This window comes from Nycticebus coucang, chromosome 5, assembly GCF_027406575.1.
Source record: "Nycticebus coucang isolate mNycCou1 chromosome 5, mNycCou1.pri, whole genome shotgun sequence".
Classification (NCBI taxonomy): Eukaryota; Metazoa; Chordata; class Mammalia; order Primates; family Lorisidae; genus Nycticebus; species Nycticebus coucang.
In genome coordinates, this window is record NC_069784.1 from 23,751,007 (window position 1) to 23,763,790 (window position 12,784).

The 12,784-nt window shown below is 40.6% G+C and overlaps 1 protein-coding gene across 1 annotated transcript in view; it reads right to left on the reverse strand.

Annotated features, from left to right (window-relative positions):
• Window positions 1-56: 56 nt before the first annotated feature.
• The window catches only part of DIPK1A (divergent protein kinase domain 1A), a 107,754-nt gene continuing 95,026 nt past the window's right edge, over window positions 57-12,784 (reverse strand). The window contains exons 3-5 of the mRNA XM_053591497.1: window positions 8,843-8,950; window positions 5,755-5,931; window positions 57-2,564 (exon numbers count right to left, since the gene is read on the reverse strand). Coding sequence (XP_053447472.1) covers window positions 1,752-2,564; window positions 5,755-5,931; window positions 8,843-8,950 — 1,098 coding nt within the window. The 3' untranslated portion in view covers window positions 57-1,751. The remainder of the gene's footprint in view (window positions 2,565-5,754; window positions 5,932-8,842; window positions 8,951-12,784) is intronic.

Below are 12,784 nucleotides of genomic sequence, written 5' to 3' on the forward strand. Positions count from 1 at the left end.
TTCCTCTAAGAAAACAAGTGAAGCTTTTCCAGAAAAAGTTCTCTTGTGTGTATCCAACACAGTTCACAAATACTTGAGCTTCTGTTTTCCCTGAGAGGTTTTACCCCTCACACTGTATGATGTGTAGCTCTCCTTAAATATCTGGCAAGCAACAGACCAGCCATCACTAGGAGATACTTCTTCCATCCATTTATTTTATTTTATTATTTTGTTGTTGTTGTTGCAGTTTGGCTGGGGCTGGGTTTGAACTCGCCACCCTTGGCATATGGGACCAGCACCCTACTCACTGAGCCATAGGCGCTGCCCCACAATCCATTTATTATGACCAGATGATTAGTGGGAAGAGAAAGTACCTTCAAAGTACACAATCCTAAATAAAGCAAATTGGTGTTGATCCATGGCTTTAAGTTTTGAGATCGCTATCTGGTGAAATTTACATAGATTTAATACTCTCACTTTAACCAGGTGAAATCTTTGAGCAGAAAATACTGGGGTTTTTCTCCAAAAAGGTGGTAGTTCATTTTATGGTTTCATTTATGCTGAAAGGTGTGTGCTGTATCTATATGTGAAAGTAACATGAAAGAGGAGCAAATAAATCTTGTACATTAAATTTACAGGGGAAGAGTTAGATGAATACATTTACAAGCCTCTTTAAGAAATAGCCGTTGACCCACAGGAATAACTGATAAAAGTGGGCATTTACTGAAGTTTCTTGTTTTTTTTTTGTTTTGAGAGCAAGTCTCACTTTGTTGCCCTTTGTAGATTGCCATGCGTCATAGCTCACAGCAACTTCAAAGTCTTGGGCTTAAGTGATCCTCTTGTCTCAGCCTCCCAAGTAGCTGGGACTACAGGTGCTTACTACAACGTCCAGCTGTTTTTAGAGACAGGGTCTGGCTCTGCCTCAGGCTGGTCTAGAACCTGTGAGGTCAGCCAATCCACCCGCCTCAGCCTCCCAGACAATGCTAGGATTACAGGCTTAAGCCACTGTGCCCTGCCTAAAAAAGTCTTCAGTAATTTTAATCTTGCTCTTAATATTTCTATTTTTCATGTAATTCAAATTCAGGAGACGTGGATCTGGATTTGTCCTTAGGATGTCAGTTTTGTTGGCTGATAACTCAGTTGGACCCTTTGAATCTTTAGGGATAGTGGAAAGTTCAGTTTTAACCACTAAAATTGCTAATTGCATATTAGAACATTCTGAAATCTCAAGTTATTAAGTCTGTAATTCAGTAAGCCATGCTGTTAACCCAACATCTGTTTATAAAGGAGTAATTTTAATTAACCTGCTTTGCAGTCTTAATTTGTTAATGTGCAAACTTTACCATGCTAAGACATTAGTCAATTTATAAATTTTCTTTAAACAGCAGCTTCATTGCAAACAATGTTTCCAGTAATGGTATTTTGGCTAACATAAAGTCTAAAAAATCACTCTCACTGTTGATGTTTATGGAATGAGACTTTTCACAGCATTATTTTAAGTCATTAGTGAAAATACGTGTAATTACACGGTGAATGTATTTGGGAAATGTAATGGTTTCTAACAGGGCAGGAATGAGATCTTTAACAACTGTAGGCTCTGCACCTCTTGCCATTACTTCAGCAATCATGTGTACTGAAGTTGACAGCTCAGAACCAGGGGAAGGGAGTTTTGTGTAACTGGCAGGGATGTGACTCAGAAGCCATTTTTTAAAATGCTCAAAATTGTTCTTTAAAAGTGGTAAGTTTCTTAAAATGGCAACTGTCCACATGAACTAGGAGTCATTTGTGTAGGAAATTTTCTTCCATAATAATGTTTTTAGGTTATTTAGTATCAAAGAATGTTCCATTTCCATTTGATTTGCTGTGACTTTGAGAGCAATACAAGAATAAAGCTGCTTTTCTAATTCTTCACGAATTTCACTTGGAGCACCACGCAGTAGGTAGTCTTTGAGTAACTGACAAGCTTTTGCCAAGTTTGGTTGTATCACTTCTGAAGTACACTTCATCGTACTCTGATCACAGCTAGTTCTGCAATCTGTGCCATAGACACAGTCCAAATCAGACTCACAGTGCCGATCTTTAATAAGTTCCTTCAGGTTTCTCTCTGGCACAATTTTTCTCATATCTACCATTTTCAAATCGTACTTATCATTATATCCAAGGTTTTTGGCACTAGTATCACACATGAGGAAGTTTCCATAGGGGCCATGGAAAACATCTTCAACAAATTCTAGAAGTCCTATGGCTATTTTAGCTTTTCTAGGCCATGATGGTGTGAACAACTGATCCATGCTTCTTCTGAACCCAGAGGGAATAAAAAGTTCAATGACCCATGGAAGGCTTATTCCATATAGAGAGGTATATTCAACACTTTCCATCACATAGAGATCACCACAGAATCCCATTAATTTGGGGGTATGTTCTTTATCTTGAAGTATCACCATGAGAAGAAACTCATTTAGTTGAAGAAGTGCCCATGCTGACTTCGCTTCTCCCAAGGAAACCTGGCCATCTTTGTCTCCATCTGCTACTGTCAAGATGAGATTAACCAGTTCAGAGAGGTTTCCTTGGTCACCCAACTTTGCCTGTCAAGGTAAGAACTTCACTAATTACACAGAAGGAATGAATAACAAGTTTACCTACGTATAATAACATACTAAGCTCCTTTACAGGCATTACTATGCTAGAAGTGAATGATCTTGCTACTGAGTTCCCATAAAGAACCCTAACGTGGTATCTCCTAATTTTAGAACTGCGTTTTGTAAATCATGTAAAATCATTAAAGATAATTTGCTTATTAAATAAATGGCCACTCTTAACTCCCCCTTATCTTTCAAACCCTTGGTTATCATTAACAAACATAAGTAATCATTTTTCATTCATTTAACTTCCAAAAGTGCATTGTAATGTACTTACATCAAACTTACAATAATGGTTGATAGAAAATTATTTTCTCTTATTTTGTATTTATTACATTAACAGAATTATTTTCTTCAAATAGTATTGTTCAAACAATGGAGCATTTTCTGGCCAGGTGCGGTGGCTCACGCCTGTAATCCTAGCACTTGGGAAGCCAAGGCAAGTGGATTGCCTGAGCTCATGAGTTCGAGACCAGCCTGAGGCAGTGAGTCCCTGTCTCTAAAAATAGCCAGACATTGTGGCGGGTGCCTGTAGTCCTAGCTACTCCGGAGACTGAGACAAGAGAATCGATTGAGTCCAAGAGTTTAAGGTTGCTGCGAGCTATGATGCTACGGCACTCTAAAAAAATAGCCAGGCATTGTAGCAGGCACATGTAGTTCCAGCTACTTGGGAGGATGAAGCAAGAGAATCGCTTGAGCCCAAGAGTCAGAGGTTGCTGTGTGCTACAGCACTCTAGTGAGGGTGACAAAGTGAGACTGTCTCAAAAAAAAGGAAAAAAATAGGCCAGGGATGGTGGCTAATGCCTGTGATCCCAGCGTTTTGGGAGGCCAAAGTGAGAGAATTGCTTAAAGCCAGGACATCAAGATTAGCCTGGGCAACGTAGTGAGAACCCTATCCCTACAAAAAATAAAAGATTAGCCAGGGCTGTAGTCCCTGCTACTGGGGAGGCCAAGGCAGAAGATCACTCGAGTCTGAGATTGAAGATCACAATGAGCTAAGATCATGCCACTGCACTCCAGCCTGGGCAAAGAGTGAGACCTTATCTCCAAAAAATTTTAATTATAATAGAAAAATATACTCTTTTTAAAACTATTTTCATTTTGGTATATTTCTATGCATATGAGTATTTTTTAATTATAAAAATTTTCAATCAATATACTAATTTTTTTTTTAATAAGAGGAACTGCTCTGCTTTTTTCTATGTATGTATGTATTTATTTATACATACATAGTCTTAGTTTGTCCCCCTAGGTAGAGTGCTGTGGTGTCATAGCTCACAGCAACCTCAAACTCTTGGCCTCAGGTGATCCTCTTGCCTCAGCTTCCTGAGTAGCTGGACTATAGGCATCCACCACAACACCCAGCTGTTTTTCTTTTTTTTTGAGACAGAGCCTCAACCTGTTGCCCTGGGTAGAGTGCTCTGGCATCACAGCTCACAGCAAACTCCAACTCCTGGACTTAAGCCATTTTCTTGCCTCAGCCTCCCAAGTAGCTGGGACTACAGGTGCCGGCCACAACACCTAGCCCCCACCTTTTTTTTTTGGTTGCAGTTGTCATTGTTGTTTGGCAGGCCCAGGCTGGATTTGAACCCGCCAGCTCTGGTTTATGTGGCTGGTGCCTTAGCTGCTTGAGCCACAGGCACCGAGCCTTTTTTTTTTTTAAGAGACAGGGTCTCACTCTTGCTCAGGTTGGTCTCGAACTCCTGAGCTTAAGCAAACCACTTGCTTCAGCTTCCCAGAGTGCTAGGATTACAGGTGTGAGCCACTGCACTCAGCTTCCCCTATTATTTTAGTTGACTTGTAATAATTGTACAGATTTATGAGACACAAGAGTGATATTTCAATACATGTATATATAATAATCAAATCAGGGTATTTAGCATATCGATCACCTCAAACATCATTTCTTAGTGTTGTGAAAATGCAAAGTTCTCTCTTCTAGCTTTTTAATATATAGTTATATTAATTATGTAATATTAACTATATATAATAGTTATAAACAATAATAAATATATTAAAGATAAATATATAATAAATATATACCCTATAGTGCTGTAGGAGACTGGAACTTGTTCCTCCTATCTAGCTCCACTTTGGTTGTCTGTTAACCAACAGTTGTGAATTAACTTCTCGTATCCTTTTCTCTCCTGGCCTCTGATAACCACAATTCTAGGAGTGTACTAACTTTATTTCAACTTTTATGTATCATTTTTTTTTAAATAATAACATGCAGAGACTATGTATCAGTTTTTTTTTTTTTTTTTTTTTTAATTTGGCCGGGGCTGGGTTTGAACCCGCCACCTCCGGCATATGGGACCAGCGCCCTACCCGCTGAGCCACAGGCACTGCCCGAATTTGTTTGTTTTTTGAGACAGAGTCTCACTTTGTTGCCCTCGATAGAGTGCAATGATGTGACAGCTCACAGCAACCTCAAACTCTTGGGCTTAAGTGATTCTCTTGCCTCAGCCTCCCAAGTAGCTGGGATTACAGGCACCCACTGCAACGCCTGGCTATTTTTTGGTTGTAGTTGTCATTGTTTGGCAGACCCGGGTTGGGCTCGAACCCGCCAGCTCCAGTGTATGTGGCTGGCCCCCTAGCCACTTGAGCTACAGGTGCTGAACATATGTATCAGTTTTAATGTCAAACTTTTAACTAGTTAATGAACTCTCCCTTCATGGCTGAATATTTTTAGCTAATATAAATAATGTTAAAGTAAACATTGTCTAATATGTATGTTTGGTTTTTTTTTGAGAGAGTTTCACTATGTCACCCTCCGTAGAGTGCAGTGATGTCACAGCTCACAGCAACTTCAAACTCTTGGACTTAAGCAATTCTCTTGCCTCAGCCTCCCAAGTAGCTGGGACTACGGGTGCCCACCACAACACCCGGCTATTTTTTGGGTGCAGTTGTCATTGTTGTTTAGCAGGTCTGGGCCAGGCTCGAACCCGCCAGCTTCAGTGTATGTGGCTGTTGCCCTAACCACTGAGCCGCAGGCGCTGAGCTGTTTTTTTTTTTTCTTTTTTTTGAATCACTTCCTCAGGATGGAGTCCCTGATGGAGGTCAGAGAATATCACACATTAAGGGCTTACAAAGAGGTTCTACTTCACTCTAGCAACAAGTGTGTAGACAGACCTACCTTAAAGAGACTGTAGACCATTTCTTTGAATTTCTGTACGGTAGTTCCCCTAGTTGGCTTATCAAAGAGCACTATTTCTTTTCTTGGTTCCAATTCAGTTCCAAAATCAAGATGAAGTGCTTGTTCCATTTGACATTTCACAACACCTGGTAGATTATCCCAAATCCCTAAATACATCTATGTGAGGAAGAACAAATTTATCTATTACGCTGAGTAGAAAACACTAAAAACAAAAACAAAACACTCTATTTTTAGGGTCCTCCTCTCCTAAAAAAAAGCAAAACAAAACACAAACAAGCATTAGAACGTTGAGATGGAAGTGTGACTTTATTTTTGAACTGCAAATTTGAAATCGTACTCCAAAGATTTTTTTCCTTAACCTAATTTTTTTTTTTTTTTTTTTTTAGAGACAGTCTCACTTTATTGCCGTTGGTAGAGTGCTATAGTGTCACAGCTCCACAGCAATCTCCAACTCCTGGGCTTAAGCGGTTCTCTTGCCTCAGCCTCCCGAGTAGCTGGGACTGCAGGCACCCGCCAGAATGCCTGGCTATTTTTTTGTTGCAGTTTGGCCAGGGCCCGGTTCGAACCTGCCACCCTGGGTATATAGGGCTGGCATGCTACCCACTGAGCCACAGGTACTGCCCTTAAACTAATTTTTTTAAGTTACAAAAGCAATGCTGCCTAAGTATATATTTTAATAAGTCGAATTAGAAGGATGTAAGGTAAAAGCAAAGTTCCTACACATTCCATTTCCCTAATCCCACTTCCCCAGGATTAATCACTAATAAGTATCTAGCTATTTAGCAAACTAACATTATATAATGTTTAATATATCCTATGGTCTGCTAATTGTTTTTTTTGTTTTTTTTTTTGAGACAGAGTTACCACTTTTTTACCCTTGGTAGAGTGCTGTGGCATTGGAGCTCACAGCAACCTCAAATTCCTGGGCTCAAGTGATCTTGTTGCCTCAGTTTTTCATTTTTAGTGGAGAAGGAGTCTCACTCTTGCTCAGGCTGGTCTCAAACTCCTGAGATCAAGTGATCTGCCTGCCTTGGCTTCCCAGAGTGCTAGGATTATAGGTGTGAGCCATTGCGCCTGGTGTGCTAATTTATTTTATTACTTTAATCCTTGTACCAACCCTGGAGGTAGGTACTATTATTATGCTCATTTCACTGCTGGAGAAACTGAAGCAGAGACATGAAGTAACATGCTGGAAAGAACTCATGGCCTTACCATCAGTTAGGCTGCTCCTCTCAAATAGGATCATGTTAATGAATAATATTAATCCAAATAAAACAGATTATGTCAAGGCTTTCAAATACATTTCCAATTCAATTAGAACAAAGTCCAAACTCCTTTCTGTTGATTGTTAAGCTCCCTTTGTTAAGCTTCCCAGCTGGCCTCGCCAACTTCACTAACTTGATCTTGTACTACTTACTCCCTGGTTCCTAACTTCCAACTATGCCAGTCTTCCTGTTCTTTGAACCTACCACGCTAGTTCCTGTTTCATGACTTGCTTTACTTGTGGTGGTTCTGCCTTGAATGTCCTCCCCCCAGATCCCCAGCTGGCTCCTTCACACTGTGAAAGTCTCAGATCAGATGTTGCCCTAACTCCTTTATTTTAAGAGACATTGTCTCATTTTGTCACCCTTGGTAGAGTGCTGTGGCATCACAGCTCACAGCAACCTCCAGCTTTTGGGCTTAGGCAATTCTCTTGCCTCAGCCTCCAGAGTAGCTGGGACTACAGGTGCCTGCCACAACGCCCAGCTATTTTTTTGTTGCAGTTTGGCCGGGGCCACGTTCGAATCTGCCACTCTCAGTATGTGGGATTGGCACCCTACTCACTGAGCCACAGGAACTGCCCCCATAACTCCTATGTAAAATAGATTATCTTCCACCTGCAGGTCACCCATACCGTGTTTTATTATCCTCATATCTTTTAGCACTGTCTGTAATTATCAAATTTATTTATCAATTCATTTTTTTTTTATTGTTGAGACAGAGTCTCACTATGTTGCCCTTGGTAGAGTGCCACAGCGTCACAGTTCACAGCAACCTCAATCTCTTGGGCTTAAGCAATTCTCTTGTCTCAGCCTCCCAAGTAGCTGGGACTACAGGTGCCCACCACAACGCCCGGCTATTTTCTTGTTGCAGTTGTCGTTATTTAGCTGGTCCAGGCCGGGCTAGAACCCGCCGGCCTCGGTGCATGTGGCTGGCACCTTAACCACTGTGCCATGGGTGCTGAGCCTATCTCGTTATCCTCTGTCTTCTCTCACACTAGAACATAAGGCACATAATGTAGGCCGGAGGTTTTATGTAGTATCTGTCCCATTGTCCTTGCTCTCTCGATGCCTCCAACAGAGCCTGGCATGCAGCAGACACTCATATGTTCGACTCTGTTTCAGAAATCCTCACAAACACGATTAGTATTGTCGACTTAAGAATTATTTTAAATTTCTGTAAGAATAATGCCCATTTATATCGGAAAATATGAAATTATAAGGTGAACATACAAATACAATTTTCCACTGCCCAAGAATGTTTTGTTGTATTTTCTTCTAGTCCAATAATATCCCAGTGTTTTATTTCTTTGATGAGAGATAGAATTTTTTTCCATTGTGTTTATCTGTTGTTTGTAGTTCTTTTGTGATTTAGCTCATCCTGTCCTCTGCCCATGCTTATAGATTAATTCCCTATTCAGGTATTAACTCATATGTTATCTCAGGTCTCAGAAAGGTCCTGTCTGATCTCCTCCTCCTACTCACGTCTCTGCCATCGCTGACCCTGCAATTCTCCATCAATTTCCCCTGATGTCTATCTCTTCTGTTGAACACACATATTCTATAATTATTTTATTTATTTGTCTATCAACTGTGCCTCCTATCCCTCTGAGATAATGTAAAGTCTATAAGGGAAGTTATCTTGTTAATCGACATTGTATTCCTAGTAACTAAAATCAAAGCATACAAAACTGAAATACATATAATGTCCCAAACTCTGGTTCAATAATTATTTTAATGATGCCTTTAAGTTAAGGTGAAATTAGAGTATGTTGTAATTCTGGAATGTTTATTTATAATGTCCGTACCTGATTGTTGGGCTTAGTGGATAAGCATTTTCCAAAGTAAAGAGTTTCGGTAACACAAAGGCTGTTACATGCAGGCCCATCAATAACTCCAGTCTTGTACTTGTCACACTAAAAAACCAGAAAATAAAAAAGTAGTTAACAGAAAAATGGTCATAAGAAGAAATATAAAAAAGATCCATAGACAGACATCTGTGTCCTTTAAAAAAAGTTCTATAATGAAAAGAACTCAGGCTTTGGAGTCAGACAGACCTGAATTTGCTTCCAGCTCTGATACTTTCCAGCTCTGTGATGATGAGAGAGCTTGTTGCTACTGGGATATGCAAAGAACTTTTAAACTATTTTCCCACTTAACATGGTCTGAGGTGGTATGGTACCTACTCCCCCAATAGAGGTAACTCTATGTTTTAAAATGGCTCTGGTATTACAATGAATAAAGTTTAAAATAACAAAATAAAGCTGCCTCTGCCATCTTGTCATCCTTGGGATCACCCAAAGAGCAAGAAAATCCCAAATCCCACAAACTCTATCTTTGATAAAATTAAGGTATGGGTGTTACCCTAGGCCCAAGAAATGAGGATGATCTGTGAAAATCAGTGAAGCTTACACCAGAGCCCAGAAGGATGCTGAGATTTATTTAATACCTGATATGGCCCCAGTTCGCAAACTTGGCAGGGTACCAAATGAGTGGTATATCTGAGGAGCAGAACCATGATCCTGGTTTGCAACAAAGGTTTATTTTTTTATTTCATTTTTTAAAGGCTTTCTTAATAACCTGATACAATAAAAGTTTAAGGGGCATAAACTATGGGAACTCCCAGGACTCTATTTGGCATCATGAAATAGTATGATAAGGCAGGAATGGATGGTAACATCCTTAAAAATGTTACCTTTGTTTGAGGCATCTGCTGATGAACATAAGGAGAGTCTGTTTTATGAACAGCCTTTTAGTTGCTGGGGAGAGATACAGGCTAAACCAACTGAGGTGTCTGTCTGTTTCACCTATTTTTTTTCTCCCTCCCCCAACTCCCTCATAGCTACAAGCAGCTTCACTAGCAGCTTGGTTCACTGCCCAGTTACTTCTTACAAATGGCAGGTTGAGGAATAACTCTTTTCATTCAGTAATGGGTAGTAATCAAAGGAAAACAGCAAATGATCTATCTATATAGCAAGCCTACAAGAATTAGAAGGAAAGAAATTGGAAAGGCAAATGTTAAATAAAGAAATTTTCCACTAGCCTGAGCAAAAGGGTGAACCTATCTCTACAAAAAATAGAGAAGAATAGCTGGGCATGGTGACATGAGCCTGTAGTTCCAGCTACTCAGGAGGCTGAGGCAGGAGGATCGTTGGAGTCCAAGAGCTTGAGGTTGCTGTGAGTTATGATGCTACAGCACTCAAGCTGGGGCAACAGAGCAGTATCCAGTTTCAAAAAAAACAACAATTTTTTTTTCCAGAAAAATGTGGCCATGAAGCATACCAAATACGCTGCTATGAAGGACTTACGCAAATAGTTAAAAGTAAGAAGAAATAGGCCAGGCATGGTGGCTCACACCTGAGCTCAGAAGTTCGACTAGCCTGAGGGAGAGTGAGATCCTGTCTCTAAAAAATAGCCGAGCATGGTGGCAGGTGCCTCCAGTCCCAACTATTCAGAAGGCTGAGGCAAGAGAATCGCTTGAATCCTGGAATTTAAGATTACTATGAACTATGATGCCATGGTACTCTACTAAGGGTGACAAAGTGAGACTCTGTCTCAAAAAAGAAATAAAATTAAAATAAGAAGAAATGATGAGGCAAGAGAAGGATATGTAAAATAAGCTGACAGAACTCAGAAAGAAAGAAAAAATTTAAAATCCAAGAAATGAAAGCCACATTACAAATGGGGGTGAAAGACAGAAGAGATAAAACCCAGTTAAGATTTAGGAGGACTGGCTCGGTGCCTGTAGCTCAAGTGGCCGGCCACATACACTGGAGCTGGCGGGTTTGAATCTAGCCCCAGCTTGCCAAACAATAATGACAACTACAACCAAAAAATAGCCAGGCCTTGTGGCGGGCGCCCGTAGTCCCAGCTACTTGGGAGGCTGAGGCAAGAGAATCGCTTAAGCCCAGGAGTTGCTGTGAACTGTGATAACACAGCACTCTACCCATGGTGATAGCTTGAGGCTCTGTCTCAAAATAAATAAATAAATTTTAAAAGATGAAGCAAAATAAATAAATAAAATGAAGCAAATAGGCAAACGTTTAAGATTTGTTAAGCAGGTGGTAGGTACGTGGGTGCCTGTCATACTGTTTTCTATATGCCAACACTGTTCTAAGAGCTTTGTGTGTGTTATCTCTTTAATCCTCACAATCTCCCTATGAAACAGGTATCACCATTATCTCCATTTTACTGATAAAGCAATCTAGACAAGGGAATTAAGCAACTTGCAGAGCAGGTTAATGGTGGAGCTGAAATCTGAGCCTGGATAGTCCATCTCCAGAGCCTGTCCTTTTAACCAGTAAGGTAAAAGAACTAGATTACTTATACTGGAGTCGAACATGTGGAACAGGCTGGGTTGGATGTCCCTCCCCAGTGTCCCCACTAAAGGTCTCTGGTCATTTGTGTCACACAAGCAACTCCAAGCAAGGCCAGAACTTTCATCCTTGTTTTCTCAAGACTAAGCACAATGCCTGACATACAATCAAATACCTATAAAAAGCACTTGCCAAATAAATGAAGTGTATGCAGGGTTTTTATTCAGGAGTAGGACATTTTACGATATTACCAACAACTTCAGGAAAGGGACTTAAAGAGCTATTCCCTTCAACTGTCCTCATCCCGAGCAACTGAATCCTAAGGAGCACTTTAATCCTTAACTCTGTCCAAAGTCAAGATTTAAACATAGCCCTTTACGCCAAGTGCAGTAGCTCATGCCCAGAATCCTAATTCTGGGAGGCTGAGGTTGGTGGATTCCTTGAACTCGGAAGTTCAGGACCAGCCTCAGCAAGTGCAGGACCCCATCTCTACTAAAAATACAAAAACTAAATGGGCAAGGTTGCAGGCACCTGTAGTCCCAGCTATTCGGGAGGCTGAGGCAGGAGGATGTCTTGAGCCCAAGGGTTTGAGGTTGTTGTGAGCTGTGATGATGCCACAGTACTTTACTGACGGTGACAGTGAGACTCTGTCTAAAAGAAAAAAAAAAAAAACCTATGGCCTTTTATGTAACAACAATCTTCCAATAAATAATGTATTTTTATTTGCTGCCCAGGCTAGAGTGCTATGGTGTTAAACTAGCTCACAGCAATGTTAAACTCCTAGGTACAAGTGATCCTCTTGATCCTCAGCTGAGATTATGGGCACCTGCCACCAGGCCTGGCTAATTTTTCTATTTTTAGTAGAGATGGGAGGGTTCTCACTCCTCTTCAGGCCAGTCTTGAACTCCTGATCGCAAGTGATCCTCCTCCCTCAGCTTCCCAGAGTGGGAATTACAGGAGTGGGCCACTGTGCCCAGCCCTAGTAGATAATCTTAAGGGTATGTGTTTCTTTCCTGAGCTTATCTTCTTTCTCCTTTCTTTCTTTATATTATAAAATCTAACATTATTTCTGTTCATTTTACATTCGGTGCTAGAAAGTAAGATATTTTGAAGGCAGAGATTCTATCACATTCATCTTTTTCTCACCCTTCCCTCTAGCACACAGCACAGTTTAGTATTCAAGTGTTCAGTAAATGTTTATTAAATAACCAACATAAAGAACATAGTGGTTGCCGGGTGCTATGGCTCATACCTGTAATCCTAAGCACTCTGGGAAGCCAAGCAGGATAGAATGCTTGAGCGCAGGAGTTCAAGACCAGCCTGAGCAAGAGCAAGACCTTGTCTCTACTAAATACAGAAAAACCAGCCAGGCATTGTGGCAGGTGCCTGTAGTCCCAGCTACTCAGGAGGCTGAAGCAAGAGAATGACTTGAGT